Source organism: Lepidochelys kempii, chromosome 5 (genome assembly GCF_965140285.1).
Source record: "Lepidochelys kempii isolate rLepKem1 chromosome 5, rLepKem1.hap1, whole genome shotgun sequence".
Lineage (NCBI taxonomy): Eukaryota > Metazoa > Chordata > Testudines > Cheloniidae > Lepidochelys > Lepidochelys kempii.
The window spans coordinates 122975185-122989600 of NC_136384.1; the positions used below are offsets into that span (position 1 = coordinate 122975185).

General features: G+C 45.5%; 2 protein-coding genes across 9 annotated transcripts in view; one reads left to right on the forward strand and one right to left on the reverse strand.

Annotated features, from left to right (window-relative positions):
* Nucleotides 1–1824, forward strand: part of PLPPR1 (phospholipid phosphatase related 1) — a 179906-nt gene extending 178082 nt beyond the window's left edge. For all 4 annotated transcript variants that reach the window (XM_073345698.2, XM_073345701.2, XM_073345697.2 and 1 more), the window contains one exon: nt 243–1824. In XM_073345698.2, coding sequence (XP_073201799.1) covers nt 243–275 — 33 coding nt within the window. In that variant the 3' untranslated portion in view covers nt 276–1824. The remainder of the gene's footprint in view (nt 1–242) is intronic.
* The window catches only part of BAAT (bile acid-CoA:amino acid N-acyltransferase), a 21514-nt gene continuing 7098 nt past the window's right edge, over nt 1–14416 (reverse strand). The window contains exons 1-5 of one of the 5 annotated variants that reach the window (XM_073345691.2): nt 12293–12676; nt 11994–12082; nt 10008–10505; nt 4783–4985; nt 1–3314 (exon numbers count right to left, since the gene is read on the reverse strand). In XM_073345691.2, the coding sequence (XP_073201792.1) occupies nt 2718–3314; nt 4783–4985; nt 10008–10470 (1263 nt within the window). In that variant the 5' untranslated portion in view covers nt 10471–10505; nt 11994–12082; nt 12293–12676 and the 3' untranslated portion in view covers nt 1–2717. Of the gene's footprint in view, nt 3315–4782; nt 4986–10007; nt 10506–11955; nt 12083–12292; nt 12677–14416 lie in introns of those variants that run through there. The other 4 variants (XM_073345692.2, XM_073345693.2, XM_073345694.2 and 1 more) reach the window with 4 other exon arrangements.

Consider the following 14416-nt stretch of genomic DNA (forward strand, 5'->3'; position numbering starts at 1 on the left):
GCCCCTTTAAGGTGTCCCAAGTTAGGCACCCAAAATCACTAGTTTCTCTTGGAAATCTTGGCCCGGGTTAAGAATCAGCAATGATCCGTCTGCTGTGATCTTTTCTTTTTAAGCTCTTAGAGATTGAGGGACTATTTCCCGATGAGTCAGTATACAGATTCTTCCCCTCCCTTTCAAATATCTCGACACCCTAATCAAACTGTATTGAAAGCTTTCCTGTGTTTGCATTTTCCTCTCTGTAGAATCACTCTGCCTCTATGACTGAAGTAACCTGAGCTGGAAGATGGCAAGAGAAGTTATTTTTTATTACCCTTCAGTACAATGCTCCAAGACACACAGTTACTAAATGTCCAACAGTGACAACCAGTATTATGTTATGTCTAGTTAGAGGCTGATGTTTTGTACATTTTTTGTATGAGGAAGTGATGTAGCTTGCCCGGATTTTTTTGTCAGCTTTAATATATTTATGCCAGAATTTAAAAACAAAACACAAACAAACAAAAAGAACCCAACCTCTTTTCTTGTTTAAAGTGTGCACTGAGGAACTACATCTATGGACTTGTTGATGTTGTTATGTGATATTTGTACACAGACTTTTCCTTTTTTGTTTTATATACATTGAAATAAAATAATTATAATAATTCACTTTTACCTTTTGTTATCATAGGAAACACTTCAAACAAAGGGACAGATTCTGACCTCAGGAATCTTAGTGTAAATCTGTATTAGCTGCATAAAGATACTTCAGATTTGGCTGAGATCAGGAATCTAGCCCAAAGGGTACTGACAAATAATACACCCTCAGGCTCTGATTCAACAAGTTACTTAAGCATGTACTTATCTTTAAGTATGGGAATAATCCAATTGAAACTGATGGGACAACTCATGTGCTTGAAGTTAGGAAGGGCTTTAGAATCTTGCTGTATCAGGGCCTGATTGAGCTGGGGCAGGAGGAAGATTGTGCTAGTTCTTAGAAAATAACTAAAATAATAGGGTCAGTGTTTGTAATTGATTTTTGTGAGAATAAGTTGGTCACTTTAAAAAATGCTCGACTATTCTGCAACGACGACCCACGGTACTCCAATTGACAATAGCATTGGTGCAGGGCCCAGTTCCACCCTCGGATATACGCACACAACTCCTGCTTGAGGTAAGGTGTGCACATTTAAGGGCAGAAATAGGGCCATATGGGCTTGAGGGCATTACTGTGGATTTGCCCCAGATTTTTCTTAGGTGGGAGTGTCCATGTTTCATAACTGCATTATAGTGTCCTAACATGAACCTTGCACTTAATCGGTGTCCTTTGTTACACTGGTGCAAATGAAAAGCAAAATCACTAAAGTCAAGGGAGTTACTTGGGATTTGGACTGGTGTGACCAAGAGGTCAATTTGGCCCTGATGATCTCCATGGGGTCTAGCATGCTGTTTCATTCCGAGCCTCCAATGAGCCATAAGAATAAACAGCACAGGCCATAATAGCTGAGTCTGCACTTTTTGTAAATCATATTGTCCAGAGTTTTTAACAAACCTGCTCTTCTACAGTTTGCACAGTATTGTTAGAAATAAACTAAGGGGACCCTCTTTACAACAAACAGAACCAGAGCAATAGTTTCACTTTGTGGCTTTTATTTGTTCTTCAGGTTTTCCTGCCTCTCGTTTTTCTAGCATGGTGATAACTGATGTATAGCCCTTTTAAGGAATAGAGCCTCTCTCTGTACTTTCACTGGAATGTTTACCTGACTCTTCCAAGTTGGTGCTTCTTGGCTTTTTTGTATATTTTTTTCCCAAAACCGATGGAAAAAAAAAATCACAAAAAAACTTGCATCCAGGGTTCTGTCATTTGTTTTTTGAAGAAATGCTGGGATGGTTCTTTGTGTCTTGCCTTATACGTGATTCTTCTGGCTTGCTATTGTCTTGGGAATCTACTTTTTGCCTTGGGAGTGGCAGAATGTAGACATGGGATTGGTCTTAGGGTTCCTGAGCAACCCCCGATGGAACTACTGATAGGTCTCAGGTTTCCACACTTGGGCCTTGAGCCAAAGCCCAGTGAAATCTGCTCTCTGCAATAGCAGCTCAGCCATTTTCAAACACCAATAGAAAGGAGATGAGAAAGAACCGTGTTTCTGTCAGCTGGGTGAGGTAGATCCAAAGTGTGCAGGTCTGCCTCTTACAGGTTCTACCCCACTACAGCTGAAACCAGATCAGTGAGAATAGTTCTACCATTGATTCCCTGGCATGGATGAAGGGAGACTTTTTTTAAGAACCGTCCTGTGCAGGTTATTAGAGAGACAAGTTGGGTGAGGTAATATCTTTTATTGGACCAACTTCTGTTGGTGAGAGAGACGAGCTTCCACAGAGCTCTTCTTCATGTCTGGGAAAGGATCTCCGAGTATCCCAGCTGACTAGAAGATGGAACCATTGTTTCACATATGTAGTTAGCACATATTCTAAGGGACTATTCAAGGTAGAGTGCATGTGTATAGACGCTAACTACTTACGCTAAAAACAATCTGTTACCCCCTGCTGTGTCACTGGGAGTACCTTTCCCAGACCTGAAGAAGAGCTCTGTGTGGCGTGAAACCTAGTCTGTCTCACCAACAGAAGTTGGGCCACTAAAACATATCACCTCACCAACAGAAGTTGGGCCAGTAAAACATATCACCTCACCCACCTTGTCTCCCTAATATCCTGGGACCAACACGGCTACATCCCTGTTTTCAGAGCTTGCTGTTTCCTGTTGGGCACAGGTGGTGCCAAAGGAATTTTTGGATCTCTCTCCAAAAATGTTCCTGTGCTGCGGCGTGGGGTTGAGCTTCACCTCCCCACATCACGGGAAAGACGAAAAAGGGGCTCCTTGAGCTGTGGCAGAACGGGGACCCCGGGGGCTCTATCAGGTGCCCAGCGCCTGGATAAGACAGCAGGGTGCAGTTCTTTCGCCCATGTCTCCTCATCCTCTCCATCACTTCCTCAGCATATGCTTTGCTGTCATAGTTCTGGTCGCTCTCTCCCACGACGAGGAGGATCTGACCCTGAGCCTTTTCAACAGGGATGATGCTACCTTGATTTGCCTCCGCTTGAGTGTCCCCAAAGACACTGGAGAGAGAGAGCAGCCCCGCGGGTGTGAGCCGCACACACTCAGGTCTGTAAGGTATTGGGCTGATGTGGAGATCACGGTAGTGCAGCGCAGTCCCGTGAATGGCACTGGTCCCGTTAATGCAAACTGCGGCTGTGATCTGTGGTAGGAAGGTTGCCATCGCCAGTGCAATCTCAGCGCCTTTGCAGATTGCAACTACACCAACTCCTGCCCCTCCCACCTGAAAACACACCATAAAGAAATACATTAAACATTAAACTAATGTCCAGCCTTTGTGTGTTTATTCTGCCTTTTAATGATTCCTGTTCTCTGATCAAGTGGCACAACAGTGACAGTCTTATCTAAGCATATTTAGTGTGGCCATCACGAAGATATCTGGACCTTCACTAGTAGGTCAAGATAACATAAGCATCCAACTGACATAAGTCTGAAAGATGGATATTCACCATTGCACCTTAAATTATGCAAGGCAAACACCAAGGCTGCAAATGCGGACTGTATTTGCACATGGCCAGTTAGATGTATGTAAATATTCAGCTTGCTACGTGCAGTTGTGCAATTAAATTAAATGTGCAGTTGTAAGTATTAACGGCAAATGTCCATCTTGCTATCTCCATCTCCAGAACTATGTATCCACTTCCCATATTTTCCAGTTTAAATGTGGCTGTCACAATTACCTTGGAAATTCTCTCTCTGTCTCCCTACCACCACCATCACCAGCTCTGCTTTTTTAAAAAAAAACCCAACTTTGATTCCATACATGCTTGTTGATAGCTGGGTAGACATTTGAGATAGCAGGCAGGGGCTTGACCTCGTGATGTTAACCCTGCTGAGCAATATGAGCGAAGAGAATGGGGTTGCACCACTAGACGTGTCATCCTTCGGAAGAAGTTTCGATGAGGTTCCGTCTCGTCCATCCCCATCGAAATCCCATTGCATTCCCCCCCCCCCCCCCAAAAAAAATGTTCAATAAAAACCCTGGTGTCTCGACCCTATTGCCTTGCTCAATAACAAGTTATAGTGCCTAACGCTCAGTGAGACTCAAAATGATCGGACATGTTCCTCTTTGAACGCAGAGCTAGTTTTCCTACAGACCCAACAGGACCCATTCTGTGGAGCAGAGAAGACTGAGATCTAGTCAGAAGGCCAAAGATAATTTGAAGTCTGGAGCAGCTCTGAGCAAACTCAACAGGAGGAGAATAAAACTTGCAGTTGGTCATCTTTGTCTTCCCCAGGAGGTGTGACAGCGGGGAAGAATACCCCGTTCATGGAGGGGATTGCAGGGAGTTGCAATATGGCTCAGGCAGTAATTCAAGATATGTCTACACTGCAAAAAAATGGTGTGTTTTTAACTCAGCTTAGCTAACCAACATTAACTAACTTGGGTTAAAATAGCAGTGACGACACAGCAATTCAGCTTTCGACTCAAGTTAGTAGCTCAAGTTAAAGATTATATGGGAGAATGGGGGTGAACTCGAGTTGCTAACCTGAGTTAAAAGCCACATTGCTGTGTCCTCATTGCTCTTCTAACCTGGGTCAGCTAACCCAAGTTAAGAAAACACTGTTTTTTGCAGGGTACTTATATCCTTAGACACACAAGCTACACCCTATGGAGGTTTGTTGGCTTTCTTCAGCAGTGGTTGCATTAGGGAGAAACGATATAGAACTTATCTGTGAGCAGAAAATACCTTTGGATGTCCCAAGAGTATGTTGGCAGCTTCCTCAAAATATTCCAGATCCACCACATCTAGACACCTGGGCAGGTCTTCATACGCAAAGTAAGCTAAGGCCAGTGCAGCAAAGCCACGACTGGCAAGGAGGCTGGCTCGGAATTCAGTGAGTCCACCCACACCACCAAACATGTCAATCAGCCCTGGAAAAGGACCTTCCCCTGAGGAGAACAAGGAAGAGAAAATGAGTGAAAACCAGAGACATGAACAAGGAAAGGAAAGCATAGACTCACAGAATCATAGAAGATTGGGGTTGGAAGAGACCTCAGGAGGCCATCTGGTCTAATCCCCTGCTCAAAGCAGGACCAACACCAACTAAATCATCCCAGCCAGGGCTTTGTCAAGCCAGGCCTTAAAAACCTCTAAGGATGGATATTCCACCACCTCCCTAGGTAACCCTTTCCAGTGCTTGACCACCCTCCTAGTGAAATAGTGTTTCCTAATATCCAACCTAGACCTCCCTGACTGCAACTTGAGACCATTTCTCCTTGTTCTGTCATCTGCCATCACTGGGAACAGACTAGCTCCATCCCCTTTAGAACCCCCCTTCAGGCAGTTGAAGGCTGCTATCAAATCCCCTCTCACTCTTCTCTTCTGCAGACTAAATGAGCCCAGTTCCTTCAGCCTCTCCTCAATAAGTCATGTACCCCAGCCCCCTAATCATTTGCCTTGCCCTCTGCTGGACTCTCTCCAATTTGTCCACATCCTTTCTGTAGTGGGAGTCCAAAACTGGACACAATACTCCAAATGTGGCCTCACCAGTGCCAAATAGAAGGGAATAATCACTTCCCTCGATCTGCTGGCAATGCTCCTACTAAAGCAGGCCAATATGCTGTTAGCCATCTTGGTAACAAGGGCACACTGTTGAGAAGCTGAATATGAGTCATCCACTGTAATCCCCAGGTCCTTTTCTGCAGAACTGCCAGTCAGTCCACAGCCTGTACCAGTGCATGGGATTCTTCCGTCCTAAGTGCAGGACTCTGCACTTGTCCTTGTTGAACCTCATCAGATTTCTTTTGGCCCAATCCTCCAATTTGTTTAGGTCACTCTGGACCCTATCCCTAACCTCTAGCATATCTACATCTCCCCACAGCTTAGTGTCATCTGCGAATTTGCTGAGGGTGCAATCCATCCCGTCATCCAGATCATTAATGAAGGTTTTGAACAAAACCGGCCCCAGGACCGACCCCTGGGTCACTCCGCTTGATACCGGCTGCCAACTAGACATTGAGCCGTTGATCACTACCCGTTGAGCCTGACGATCTAGCCAGGTTTCTATCCATCTTATAGTCCATTCATCCAATCCATACTTCTTTAACTTGCTGGCAAGAATACTGTGGGAGACGGTATTTGCTAAAGTCAAGTTATATCATGTTCACCGCTTTCCCCATATTCACGGAGCTACTTATCTCATCATAGAAGGCTATCAGGTTGATCAGCCATGACTTGCCCTTGGTGAATCCAAGTTGACTGTTCCTGATAACCTTCCTCTCCTCCAAGTGCTTCAAAATGAATTCCTTGAGCACCTGCTCCATGATTTTTCCAGGGACTGAGATGAGGCTCACCGGTCTGTAGTTCCCTGGATTCTCCTTCTTCCCTTTTTTAAAGATGGGCACTATATTTGCCTTTTTCCAATCATCCAGGACCTCCCCCATCGCACGAGTTTTCAAAGATAATGGCCAATGGCCCTGCAATCACATCAGCCAAGTCCCTCAGCACCCTCGGATGCATTAGATCCGGATGCATGGATTGTGCATGTCCAGCTTTTCTAAATAGTCCTTAATCTGTCCTTTCACCAGTGAGGGTTACTCACTTCCTCCCCATTCTGTGCTGCCCAGTGCAGCAGTCTGGGAGCTGACCTTGTCTGTGAAGACCGAGGCAAAAAAAGGATTGAGTACTTCAGCTTTTTTCACATCATCTGTCACTAGGTTGCCTCCCCCATTCAGTGAGGGTCCCACACTTTCCCTGACCACCTTCTTGTTGCTAACATACCTGTAGAAACCCTTCTTGTTACCCTTCACATCCCTTCCTAGCTGCAACTCCAATTGTGTTTTGGCCTTCCTGATTACACCCCTGCATACTTAAGCAATATTTATATTCTCCTCCCTAGTCATCTGTCCACGTTTCCACTTCTTGTAAACTTCCTTTTTTGTGTTTAAGCTCACCAAAGATTTCTCTGTTAAACCAAGCTGGTTGCCTGCCACATTTGCTATTCTTTCTGCCCTCAATAAGGCTTCTTTAAAATATAGCCAGCTCTCCTGGGCTCCTTTCCCCCTCATATTAGGCTCTCAGGGGATTCTGCCCATCAATTCCCTGAGGGAGTGAAAGTCTGCTTTTCTGAAGTCCAGGGTCTGTATTCTGCTGCTCTCCTTCCTTCCTTTTGTCAGGATCTTGAACTCAATCATTTCATGGTCACTGCTGCCCAGGTTGCCACCCACTTCTACTTCCCCTACCAATTCTTCCCTTTTTGTGAGCAGCAGGTCAAGAGGAGCATGGCCCCTGGTTGGTTCCTCCAGCACTTGCGTCAGGAAGTTGTCCCCAGTACTCTCCAAAAACTTCCTGGATGGTCTGGGCACTGCTGTATTGCTCTCCCAGCAGATGTCAGGGTGATTGAAGTCCCCCATGAGAACCGGGGTCTGTGATGTGGAAACTTCTGTTAGTTGTTCAAATAAAGCCTCATCTACCTCATTCTCCTGGTTTGGTGGTCTATAGCAGATGCCCACCACGTTGCTCCACCTCTAAACTTAACCCAAAGACTCTCAACAGGATTTTCTCCAGTTTCATACTGGAGCTCTGAGCAATCATACTGCTCTCTTACTTACAGTGCAACTCCTCCACCCTTTCTCCCCCGCCTGTCCTTCCTGAACAGTTTATACCCATCCATGACAGTGCTCCAGTCATGTGAGTTACCCCACCAAGTCTCTGTTATTCCAATCACATCATAGTTCCTTGACTGTTCCAGGACTTCCAGTTCTTCCTGCTTGTTTCCCAGGCTTCTTGCGTTCGTGTACAGGCACCTAAGATAGCTAGCCGATTGCCCTACTTTCTCAGTGGAGATGAGGAGGCCCTCCCCCTCGCACCCTCCTCCTTTTATTCCCTCCCGGAATCCCACTTCCCCAGTTACCTCTGGGCTTAGGTCTCATCCCGCAGCGAACCTAGTTTAAAGCCCTTCTCACTAGGTTAGCAAGCCTGCCTGCGAAGATGCTCTTCCCTCTCTTTGTTAGGTGGATCCCATCTCTTCGTACCAATCCTTCTTCCTGGAACAGCATCCCATGGTCGAAGAATTCAAAGCCCTCTCTCAAACACCACCTGTGCAACCACGCATTTATTTCCACAATTCGATGGTCCCTACCTGGGCCTTTCCTTCAACAGGGAGGATGGACGAGAACACGACTTGCACGATGAGAACACGATTCAGTGTCAAAATGGCTAGAACTGGAATTGTTGTCACTAGCTAACAGCGCCACTGAACCCAGCCTTTCCCATTCTTACCTCTCATAGCCCACTCCTGGGAGCAGAGCAGAATTCTGGTATCTGCCTTTCTACTTTCAGATGAATCGACTAGAACCCTAGGACAACAGCCCCACAACTGCTGTGACGTGGAGCCCAGCCAAGATGGTGTGACCCGAAGAGCCCTTTTATCCTGACTGGCACAGGGTGCACAGTGATATGTAAAAATAAATCTCAGCAAGTCTGACATATGTGCTACCAACAACACAAAGTTGTCAGAATAGTTATCTAACCAGTGTGTTGTAAGGCATCCTATGAAAACTGGTGACGTACTGGTCATGGATATCACTGCATGATGTATGTATGGTTAACGTGTAGAGCTATATCAGTATGCTGGAAATGTGTTACCAAAACATGTTTAGACCAAGCAATCCAAGTCGGGCTGATAACCAGGATTGTGCTAGACAAAGGTACCTGGATTTGCCAGTCCTGGGTCAAGCTTTGTAAGCCAGAGACAATGAAAGTATATTTGCATTTAAAGTAAACAAAGCAATCGGTCCAACAGAGCCAACTAAGTGATGTGATAACAATACCTCATCTTGTCAATACACTCCCACACTAGGTACTAGACAAAGCCCCAAACACATCGTTAGAAACTGTCCCTGCCCCAAAGAGGCTACAGTCTAGAAAGTAGATTAACCCTCTCAGCTGGTTATACACCCTAGGGAGGGATGGGGCTGTGCAGAAGTGGAAATTGGGGAAACCACTGAGGAAGAGTCTGAACTTGATTTCTCTAGTTATGTGGAAAGGACTTGCCCACCTGAAATGTTTGAAGATAGACCTTTGAAAGAGAAGAGCCTTAACTGGATTCCTGGGCTCCAGGAATAGCCTATAGACCTATTTCTAATTTTAGACCACAAAATGAATAATGACCCTTTACAGAGCCCCCTCATACAGCTGGATGACTGTGCACTTTACAACCACCCCATCCCTCTGCTCACCACACATTCACACACACAGATAGGCATGTGCAAACAGATCGTTGTTTTTCCACGTGAACAGTGTAACCGCCTTGGGATCTCCAGTTTGTACACAGAGAGCTCGGTTACTAAGATGAAGAAAGCTCTGCCTGGCTGTTCACAAGAATTGGGGCTTATACCTTACGTAGAAAGACGAGGCAGATGAGAAGGAGGTGGAGGACAGAAAAGAGAAGATAGAGATACCAGAAAGGAATGGAATTGGGTGAAAAAAGCAAGGAAAATTTGAATACTCATGAATGAATTTTTTTGAATGAATGTGCTTTGCTCTGTGTGTGTTTGTGTTTGCGTTTTACTCGCAGGAATGTTTGTGGAAACAGCAAATGGCAAGCCAATGCTGGAAGAGCGTCACTGAGAGTAAGTCAGAACTCATCAATCTGAGTATTCTCAATGGAAACCGAATCCTGAAAGTCATGCTCATCCAGTCATAAAGCAAAATCACCACCACGTGACCCATTGATCCAATCATAACTAACCAACGCAGCTGAGATTTTTTACACCCATGACAAACTGCTGGGGACAATCTTTAGGCCAGGAATTAGTCACAGAAATTATCTGGCAAACAAATACATTGGAGAAGATTGCAATCAGTTGGCAAACCATTCGTGAACAGAAAAAGTAAGCTTTGCTGAATCAAGACCTTATTTAGGACTCATTCACCCAGTTCTAGAACCAAGGAGACGGGGATTCTCTCACCTGGAGGGAGGAAGAGGGCTCCACGGACTCTGCTGCCCCTGATCTGGACCCGTTGTACTCCAGGTGCCACGTACCACCGCTCCACAGTCTGGCTGGCTGCAGGCTGATTGTGGGGTGAGGAAAGCATGTGATATGAGTTGAACACGTCCAGGCGGACCCGGAAGGGACTCTGCATCACATCCCGCTTCATCAGCCTATGGAACAGCTTTTCCGGCTTCAGGAACTGAAACAGACCCATGGGCTGCACACCAGTGTAATCCCCTCCAGTGGCAGCAGCCCGCTCCAGGTCCACCTCACCAGCCTTATCTGACCAGTAGAATGCTTTGGAGCAGAAGAGCACCCCTTTCTCATCGGTCAGAGAGGCTTGGAGGGTCACCAGCTGGGAGGGGGGCAAGCCAGAGACCTGGATTTTCAGTGGTTCATCAGCAAGGGCTATCTTCGGGGTGACTGTGAGCCTGATCATTGCTAAAGCAGGGGCTGCCGGTAGCCCTCAGGTACCTGGGAAACAAGTAGAGATGAAAGGAATACCAAACGGTTAAACTACAGTGTGCTGAAATAGGAGGTAGGCAGGCATGGAAGATTCCTATTAAGTCAGGCCATCCAGCCCATTGCCTGGTAATACTTCGTCTTGCTCACAGCAAATGCAATCACAATGGCGTGAACACTTGTGCACCGTGAGCAGCATTTGTGCATGTGGCTATGTGGTGCACTAGGAGGTTTCAGCGGCAGTCACCAAGGTATCACTGAATCAAAGGTCTGAGTGGAGCTCACGGTTCAGAGAAACTCGTGAAAAAACCATCGAACAGCTCAATTGATTGTGGGGCTTAGGATTTCTGGATGCCACAGGGATTGCTGATCACAGAACAAGGGGCTCGTCTGCTAGTTCCCTGCTTGGAATAGTTTTTACTGCAACCTCCACACCCAGTTAAGATGTAAATAGCAATGTGCTAGAGGTACAAGGACCACATTTCTCCGGGTTTGAGGAAGAACATGCTGAGATCCCACTGAGTAGAGCCAACTTTTGTTTGAAACTTGTTCCTCTTTTCTTTCAGTATGTTACAGCACCCCAGATAATTCAGGGACTGGTGCTCTGTAAATACCTAAAACAGAGGGAGTTAGAGGCCAGGCTCATCTTTAGCTGAAACTGAGGGTTTCTGAATTATGGGGCCTTAGAGGAAAGGTTTGAGAGCTGATTATTTTCCAGAACTAAGCAGAGTGATCCTATGAAAGCCTGTATCGGCTAAGGCACTTATTTGGTGCCCAAAGTGCTCAACTTTATTTGTGTCAACTGGTTGTCTCTGCTTTTTCTATTGTATTAGTTATTGAGGGCCCCTCGACAGTGAGAGCTGGGTATGAAGTACAGCTCTCTGGGCAGAAATAGTGGTAATGTTTTGTACTTCAGTAGCACCTTCCATGCCAGGACCTCAAAGCATTTGACAAGCATTCATGCGAGCATCTGTGACACAGTTAGCCTCAGCACTCCTGCAAGACAGAGAACTATTTCTGTAGAGCTGTTCACTTTAGTACTAGAGGTGCTGGTTCCAAAGCACCATCTTTGTGTGTTCATCCTCCAGGGCATCCTCTGCCAGAATGCACGGCCACGTGTTAGAAACAATTGCTCATTTTCCAAATCCACATATAGGAAAAAAATCAGTATGTCCAGTTCTACAGTGTGACTTACATTTCCCGCACAGAGCACTCACGTGACATGCCTAAAGCCACACAACAAGTCAGGATCAGAGCCAGTACTACTTCCAAGCTGCCCTGACTCCTAAATCTATTCTTGGTATGCGTGAGGCCACTTGTTTTGGGAATGTGGGACTTTGCCCTTACCTAATGACCCCTTGGTTATACACAGGACATTCTCCCTTAATTATTTCCTAACAGACACACTCACAAAGACATTCCCTGAGTACATTGCTGATTCCACAGAGGCTCACACACCTACCCTCAGTCCCTACAGGTTCACAAGACTACCTCTCTCACCAATCACAATAAGCTCCTGTCGCAGTGTCTTTCACCTCCTTTCTCTTCCCCTCTCCTGGCTTGAGATGCAACAAAGGGAGATTAGCCTCCTGCAAATTTAAGAACAGATTTTTACACATATTTAGCCACCTGAAGATGCAAATATCACTGAAATCAAGGGGAGTTAGGCACCCAGTGAGCTTCTCAAAAGCACCTAAGTGCCTGGCTGCAGTTTGAGGTGGGCACGTAGCTTTTAACATCTAGCCCTTAGCACCCCAGTGCTCAGCAGTTTTGCACAAGCCTTTGAGGCCAGTTCTTACCTGCGCCCTCTAGGCTTCACAAGCCTGACTCCTCTGTTCCCAAGTCCGATCCTGTCTCATTGCAAATCAGCCCCAGTCAGTTTACCCATAGCTTCCTGCAGGGCTACTGTGAAAACACCATTGAGAGGAAGACCTTTGCCCCGAGAAATCTTAGTTTGGCTGGATTATGCAGTAAACGACTGCTCGTTAAAAGGGGAGAGGCTGGCCAGACCAATAGATTCAATCTCCTCCCCTTTCTTCCCAGGCTCCCAGCCTGTCTCTTGTCTCCTTCCCTCCGCATCTCTTTCCTAAGCCGTCCCCTTTTCCCTCCCTGATCTTCCTGTCCTGTCCCCTCCTGTGAGAAGGAAGAGTCAGGAGAGAGAGAGGAGGTATCAGAGTGGTAGCCATGTTAGTCTGTATCAGCAAAAACAAGAGGAGTCCTTGTGGCACCTTAGAGACTAGCAAATTTATTTGGGCATAAACTTTCGTGGGCTGAAACCCACTTCATCAGAAAAGAGGAGGAGGATTTCAGGGCAAGGCCAAGGAAAAGCACTAGGAAGCGGATTGGAGAGGTGAGCTCTGTAACCCTTTCCTTGCTGCCTGGATGTAAGTCACCCTGAGTCTCTTTTGTGTGCTCTGTGGATGGAACATCACCATTCAGATTGCCGCTAAAACTGGTTTAATTTGATTCAGCACTGCCAAGAGAGTGCTTCACAAGCAGGGTGGAGTGACTTAAATCAACCAGGTAAATCACTGAGCGGAAAGCCTTGAGTTAAATCAATGATTTGAATCAACTGTTCCATTTGTAAAAAGAAAAGGAGTACTTGTGGCACATTAGAGACTAACCAATTTATTGGAGCATGAGCTTTCGTGAGCTACAGCTCACTTCGTCGGATGCATACTGTGGAAACTACAGAAGACATTATATACACAGAGACCATGAAACAATACCTCCTCCCACTCCACTCTCCTGCTGGTAATAGCTTATCTAAAGTGATCACTCTCCTTACAATGTGTATGATAATCAAGTTGGGCCATTTCCAGCACAAATCCAGGTTTTCTCACCCTCCGCACCCCCCCCCCACACACACACACAAACTCACTCTCCTGCTGGTAATAGCCCATCCAAAGTGACCACTCTCTTTACAATGTGTATGATAATCAAGGTGGGCCATTTCCAGCACAAATCCAGGTTTTCTCACCCCCCGCTTTTGGGGGGGGGGGTCAGAAAACCTGGATTTGTGCTGGAAATGGCCCACCTTGATTATCATGCACATTGTAGGGAGAGTGGTCACTTTGGATGAACTATTACCAGCAGGAGAGTGAGTTTGTGTGTGTATGGAGGTGGGGGGTGAGAAAACCTGGATTTGTGCGGAAATGGCCCACCTTGATTATCATGCGCATTGTAGGGAGAGTGGTCACTTTGGATAAGCTATTACCAGCAGGAGAGTGAGTTTGTGTGTGTGGTTTTTGGAAAAAAAAAAAGGGAGGGGGGGTGAGAAAACCTGGATTTGTGCTGGAAATGGCCCACCTTGATTATCATACATTTATTTAAGTCATTATGTAGCTTAGTATTTTCAGATGCCTATTGTGCATTTTTAGTATTTTAGAAACTGATATATGGAGTCATGAGTATTCATAATTTGAGAACTGAGTCCATCAGAGCTCAGGTAGGGAGAAGTTAGAAAGTAGGAGTATTAGACCACGCCACTGGGCTCAGGGGAGGCACCTGAGAGACACATGATGGTATTGAGGCCAAGTCCCGAGGCTTGTGATGACTTTGCCAGTCTCTTGCATTTTTAGCAAAGTCCCTGGGTCCCCCACAGGATCAAGTCCTTAATACAGGACATAACCTATTGTGCCATATTTATAAAGCTTGACCATAAAAGTTAGATATTTGCCCCCTGATTCTTTCATTATATAGAAAAGCAGCCTTTAGCTCAAAATTCTTGATAGAGGCTCATGGATTCAGCATATTTTAATTTAAATGTTTTAAGAGATTATAGTAAATTTTGGCCTTACTCTATTTTATATTAAATTCAGATCTCATTTTAAACAGATTTTTTTAAACAAAAGAAAAACTTGTAATTTAAATAACATCCAATTGAAATTTAAAAAAAAAAAATCCCCAAAAATATTTTTCCA